This window comes from Gastrolobium bilobum, unplaced genomic scaffold (assembly GCF_033153095.1).
Source record: "Gastrolobium bilobum isolate Gb01-03AN ecotype WA unplaced genomic scaffold, APGP_CSIRO_Gbil_v1 utg36576, whole genome shotgun sequence".
Classification (NCBI taxonomy): domain Eukaryota; kingdom Viridiplantae; phylum Streptophyta; class Magnoliopsida; order Fabales; family Fabaceae; genus Gastrolobium; species Gastrolobium bilobum.
In genome coordinates, this window is record NW_026897326.1 from 11,577 (window position 1) to 18,790 (window position 7,214).

Consider the following 7,214-nt stretch of genomic DNA (forward strand, 5'->3'; position numbering starts at 1 on the left):
CACTCACTCAGAAATTCAACCCCTTTAAACCTCACAAAATCTGAAACCAAACTCAAAAAAATCCCCTACACACTCTCAAGGCAAACCCTCATTCACACAAGTGTTTAAGTGGAGAGAACAAGGAGAAATGTGACACCTTTGGATCACAAAAGGGAAGAGAGGTGAAGATGGCAAGAGGAGGGAATGACCAGCAGCCAAGAGGTCCAGAAACTTCACGTAGGAGTGTTATAATTCTGACCTAGGGCATTGTGCCCTTAAGTATAAATATGTCCACTTAAATTAACACACAGTATTAACAATAATAGCTACGCTTAGCATTTTAATCGCAAACTTGAGATTCTTAACCTACTCATTTTTCTAAGATTTATCATATTTTTATTTTATTTTTCGCAGCACCTTTCTGGTACGCGCTTTTCCATAGCCAGTATTAGTTCTGTCACCAGTTCTCATGATTTTAACATAAAACTTGAAACATTAGTCCTACATATTATTTTAGGACTATTCCCACACTTATTATAATTTTCTGGGATACTTCATCGGTACGCATCTATACCGAGTAGCAGAACCGGTATCTGCACTTTTGGTCAGAAAAACGACTTTCAGCATTATTAATCACTTACCAATATTATTTAAGCCTTCTCATAATTATTAGGGTCAATTATGGAATTATTTCCTAATTTCACATAATTAATTAATTAACTTCCTTAATTAACGGTGCGGGTTCTTACAGATACCATATTAATCTAACATGGCCAAAACATGCATAGGTTAGATTTATGAACTTTATACATTCAAACTTTAATCCAATGACTTAAACCACTTAATTAATCATTGAATTCATGCTTCACATACTCATTTAATCAAACAACAAACAAATCATAATTTATTTATACATGGAGAATTATATGCTTAGGTAAATGATTATTAGTTTCATTATATTTTCATCACATAATTCATTAACAAATCATCGCATAATCTTAATTCTATCTTCATTAAAATATGAACATATAATATTCACATATTGACCACTTGAAGAAATGTCATTTTGCATGCATTTTCTTGACATACCAACACTTGATTTAACTTTGAATCATCAATTAAATATCACACAACATCAATCCATCATTAAACAACATCAGACAACATATGAACCCTAATTAACCTAGTGATGGCCGAACCACACACTTAGGGTTAGGTTATGTATCTTTTATTTTTCATGTATTCATGATATTATCTTTACTTTAAATTGTAAATTAATCAACATACAACATCAAACCACTTCAAAACACATCATCAGCATCCATAGAAATTCATGGTAAACACAAGAACACACAGCTTCAAAAATCATTTTCTAACCAACCAAATTAACATCAATTACCTTGTATAGCTTCCTTTAGGTAAACAAAGGCTTTTCCAACATAAAAACCAAGCAAACACTCATCCAAAAACTTTAAGGGCAGCACCTATACTCAAACTTTAAGAGATGATATCTCACTCAAAACAAAGCCTCAAGGTGTATGGTTTTAGGGTTTTTTCTCACAAGGAATCTTTTTCATGTTGAAACTTTCTTTCTCACACACTCTTTCTCCTATGGTGTCACACAGTCAAGAAGGAGAATAAGAAGAGAAATAGTTCTTGAAATGATAAAAAGGAGACCACTTGTACTCTTGTAATTTTTTTAAAGACTTAATGTGTAGGTTTTGTTAACTTTTTCACTTACATATTTTTATCACACTTTAACTTAGCTTCCAAAAGAAGACACTCACTTATTCCATCAGCCAAAGTGGCAAGGAGATGCATCCAAATGAAGGGGTAACTGACTTACACAAGGAAAAGTAGTTTATCACACAAAATTTGACTTTTTCAAAACATAAAGTAACTTAATTCTCATTGGTTCTTACTTTACACTTGGCAAACAATTCCTTGGACTAATTACATGCATAGGTGGCATGGAATATGAAGACCAAAACAAGGAAGAATCATTTTGCACACAAAAGAAAACATAGCACATAATTGTTGACTTTTTAAAGCTTATGTAACTTAGTTTCTATTGGTTGTTACTTTACATGTAAATTAATACCTTTGAAAATTGACCAACCAATCATAGAATAGCATGATTACACAAGGATATAGCAAACAAAACAAAACAATCATCTTTAACCAAGAATTAAACCTAGTTGTAAAGTTAAAGCTTACTTTTAACCTAGTTGACTTTTTATTTAATCAATCTTTGACTTAATTCTTTAAATTATTCTACACATCATTTAATTAAATTAGACACATATATCCCTTAAAATTCATCAAAGAATTTAACTAGATTGTCAAAACTCAGATTAGATCTAATTTGTAAAATTCCCAAAATACCCGTGTTACCACAAATTTGATATTTGTGTCTCCAAACACAACTTATGTTAATTGACTTGTTAAGCATGAATTGTATCATCACATCCATTATCATGATAATTTTATAATTTAACTGTTATAATTCTCTTAACAGTCACAAAATTGACACACTGTTTCACTTAACTCTTAATTTCACATAATTTGATAATTAGAGTTGTTATATTACTCAGGTTTTTATTTATTTATTTATTTCAAATGTTATATTATCAATCATGCATATATCTATACTAAATATCATGTGGCACTGCACGAAGAGTTCTTTCATTCTTTATTGAGTTAAAAATTAATTATAGTAGACAGCATCGGTCTTAGAATATTGGGATTCAAATACAAAAAACAAAGGAAGCTCGGTGCACTCTGTTGTGAAACTTGCATGGTGTCTCAGCCGCAATTATATACAAAGACTGACTAAAGACTAGCGCCGCACATGGTAGGGGATTTAACTCTTATGATCACCTTTCATGTTGTCTTTCTTTTGATTCCTTTTGTTTTTGAACATCCTTTTGTTTTTGAACATAACGCTTTCTAAAGCTAGATGCAACTGTTAAAGCTAGGCAACTGGTAAAGCTACTACTCATCAATATTAATATTTAAGCCAATCAAAAAGGAATCTAGCTTATATCTTAGACTATATTACATGGGACCCTCGAGGATTTTGTCTCAGATTTGCGGCTGGTCGGAATGACCACATTAACCAAATCAACCCTTTCAATAGACCCCGAAATTGTGAAATACAGTTCGTACTTTTAATTAAGGGTTTGTTTTTCTGATGTTACTTTAGATAACTTTATCTAATGTTTATCAAAACGACGTATTTTGAGACGGAAATCATGGTATTTTTGTAATTTTAATTTATTTCAGGGTTATAATAGTCTTTATCACTTTAATTTTTTAATTTTTCAATCCCAAAACGACGTCGTTTCGATGAACATTAGATAAAGTTATCTAAAGTAACATCGGAAACTTTTTTCCCTTTAATTAAATATTTTAAGGGTTTTATCTATCTCAAGCAACAAGGAAAATCACACTCTCTTCTATACTCACATCGATAAGTGAGTTGCTCTCTTTTTAAAAGTTAAATAATTTTTTAAAAAAATAATTAATTTTTTTTTTAAAAATGTATAGCTTTAATTTTTATAAAATTTATTTTTTAAATAAGGAAGACAATTTTTTTTGGGAAGACAATCCAAATGGGCTTTGGGTGCTTCTGCTTTTATTTATGCTTGCTGGAAAAGGAAATTGCGTGATTGGCTCTTTCTAGTGCTGTATTTTATGTTTGGCCAATTGTAATCAGTTCATTATTAATAATCAAGGATATATAAATAAGAAATTTTAAAAAAAAAATGGTACATATCTGAGAGGAATCAAGGTACTTTATAGTATATAATGGTAAGGTGCAATATTAATAGTTAAATTAAAAAATATTTATATTTTGATTAAATGCAAACATTTATATAAATTAGAAATTTTTTATTAAAGCATATGTTTTTTTTTTAATCTTTAGTTACAAATAAAGTTTATATTTTGAAAAGGGCATTATAGGAATTCTAAGAATGATAAGTAAACATAATCATAGAGTGTAATATTTAAAGTTTAAATTTGAGGGAAAGAACCTCGGAATGTAAAAATAATCTTGTGAGAGGCTCTTTGGGTGGAGAGACTTTAACTCATAAAGCAAATTAAATAGGTCCATTAAAGTTTTAGACACTGATTATTATCTAAAAAACAATAAAAATAACATAATTTTGTAAGAGCCTGTACTTTATATGAATTCGATAAAACTCGAATCAGATTTATGGAATAATCGACGAGAGGTGTAGACACATTACATCGACTTAATGTAATATTTTGTAATTTGCATCGGTCTTAGAATATTCTCATTTAAATATAAAGGCAAAATAAGCTCCATACAGTCTGTTGTGTAACTTGCATGGTGTCTAAAATCCTTTCAATCTCAACGATCGTAGTCTACAACATAGGATCGTCGAAGGTTCAATCTCAAATCTTCTGCTGGTCGAAATCACAACATTAACCAAATCAAACCCTTTCAATAGACCACATTAACATCGTTTATTTATTTTGCAATTTGCATCACATTGGCCAGTAAATATAAATAGAGCAAATGCTAATTACATATTGAATGAAACATAGAGGAGATCTTTACACCACTTAATGACTTTCGCATAAAACCCTAATGACCCCAAGCATGCATATTGCATATGAGAATACAGATTCTGAACTGCAGAACGAAACTGAGCACACTATAATACCTACGCATATTGCTTAATTATATGACTAATTTAGCCCTTCAATTTTTGTTTTGATGAGCATGACCAACACCAGGACTGTGACCTGGGTCTGTTGGTCTGAAATCATTTATTGATCCCTCAGTCATAGAAACTTCAACATCTGGACCCTTAACTACCGCCACTGCTTTAGTATTGTTATCTTCTCGTGCAAATTTTCCGTGACCAACACCAGGACTGCTTCCTGGTGTTGTGGGTCGGAAAGCATTGGTATCTGAACCTGAATCTCCAAAACTTGCAACGCCATACTTTGGTAACATTGGTGACTCAACTTTATTCTCCGACGATGGAGTAGGAACATTAGCACTTGTTTTAAGCGGTGGCAGGGTAGGCTGCGGATTATCCTCCAGCAACATAGTGTTTGCATGCAATGGCTTTATCTTCCTTGCATGAGTTAGAAGGGAATCATGGAAGGTAACTAGCACGACAAAAACAGCAATGTATTTTTGCATGGCTTGAAATTTAACCATGATCACTACAGATGCAAAAGGGTATAGTAAATGGCTTTTTGAATTAGCTAGCTCAGATGAAAAGAGGCAAATGCGATGGGAGATTATATGACAAGTTCTGAGAACCTCAGCTATTTATAATCTTGTTGATTATGTCAATGCCCTCTTAATATTCTAACAGCTAATTATGTCATTTGATTTGACTAAGTATATTTGGAGTGCATGCTTTACAAATCTACACCGTTAATATGTCAAATAGCTTTCAATTCCATGATTCCTCACTCACGTGAGCTTGTGCGGAATATTAAATTTACAAATCTTAAAAAATAAACTCTTACAAATTATACTAAGTATCATTGCTCATACTTCAATCAATAGTATATAACCGATTATACTTAGTGAAATTTAAAAAAAAAAAATTGTAAACGGATCCTCCCCTTTTGATTTATGTCTCTTTTGATCTTCATCTTTTTACACACACACACACACACACACATATATATATATATATATATATATATATATATATATATTCATGTAACATAAAATCTTGCAAAATACCTTTAATTTTTTGCACAAATTCAAAAATAATTTTGTTTTGAGTTACAAAAGATAGTTTAATTTCCACTGATACGAACAGGGCCGTACAAAAAATTCAAAAAAAAAAAAAAATTGATTTGTGAACTAAATCGAATCACTTTGTACAAACCAATTTGAGAACTGACAAAATCAAATCGGATTTTTTTCCTAACTACTAACATTTGTATTTTTTATTTTATTTTTGCCTCAAAATCGATTCATACATTTTAAACCCATTTCAAACCAAAATCGAATCATAAAAATGTAATATCAATTCAGTTTAGTTTACAACAAAACGTGAACCGAACCCAATGGTACCCACCACTAGACAGGATAAACACAAAGCCTATATATATATATATATATATATATATATATATATATATATATATATATATATATATAATCTTTTGATTTTGATGTAAAATTAAATTTTTCTTTTCACATCTTAGCCATTGATTTTTTTGTCCTTCTAACGGTAATAATTAATTAATAGATACAACTCAATAAACTACAGCCGTCAGATGAACATAAATCAATGGCTGAGATGTGATTTAGTCTTATACCAAATTTTAGCCATTGACTTGCTTGCATCTAACGGATAACTCAATAAACTATAACTGTTAGATAGAAAAAAATATCAACGGCTAGGGTTGAAAGTACTAGAGTCAAAAGATCCATGACACCAGTGTAAGATTAAGATGTCTTACTCCCAATCTTCGTCGTTGATTTTCGTCCATTTAATGGTTGTAATTTATTTGAATTAATTAATTGATATAATTACTCAATATAAACTATAACTATTAGATAGACAAAAATAACGGTTAAAATAGGGATCGAGTAAGACTTTTCAGTCTTACACTGAAGTCAAAAATATAATAACTCAAGTAATCGAATTGTATTAATTAGAAATTAATGTCTAATTATAGGGTAATTGAGTGAAAATCTTGAATTTCCTTCCAATTATCTTGTTATCTTACTGAAACACCAGAACCTGTTGCAGCGCCTTCATGTAAGAACCCGCACCGTTAATTAAGGAAGTTAATTAATTAATTATGTGAAATTAAAAAATAATTCTATAATTGACCCTAATAATTATTATGAGGCTTAAATAATTAAGGTAAGTGAGTGATAATGCTGAAAGTCACTTTTCTGACGAAAAGTGCAGATATCAGTTCTGCTACTCGGTATAATGGTGTACCGATGAAGTATACCGGAAAATTATGAAAAGTGTGTATATGTCACTAGAATAATATATAGGACTTGTAAAACGAGTTTCAAGTAAAATAATGAGAACTGGTGTCAGAACTGATACTGGCTATGGAAAAGCGCGTACCGGAAAGGTGCTGCAAAAAAGTAAAATAAAAATATGATCAATCTTGTAAAAATGAGTAGGTTTAGATTCCAAAGTGTGGGATTAAATTGCTAAGTGTAGTAATTAGCGCTAATACAGTGCGATTAAGTTTAAATCGGTTAT

The 7,214-nt window shown here is 30.7% G+C and overlaps 1 protein-coding gene across 1 annotated transcript; it reads right to left on the reverse strand.

The window, feature by feature from the left end:
- Positions 1-4,711: 4,711 nt before the first annotated feature.
- LOC133305992 (precursor of CEP9-like) lies at positions 4,712-5,179 on the reverse strand. Its single transcript, XM_061506256.1, has one exon. It carries the CDS (start codon positions 5,177-5,179, stop codon positions 4,712-4,714), a length of 468 nt encoding a protein of 155 aa, XP_061362240.1.
- Between the last annotated feature and the right edge of the window lie 2,035 nt (positions 5,180-7,214).

What these genes read in the sequence shown, in the direction of transcription:
- LOC133305992 (XM_061506256.1), bottom strand. Translation starts at nt 5,179, where the DNA reads ATGGTTAAATTTCAAGCCATGCAAAAATACATTGCTGTTTTTGTCGTG.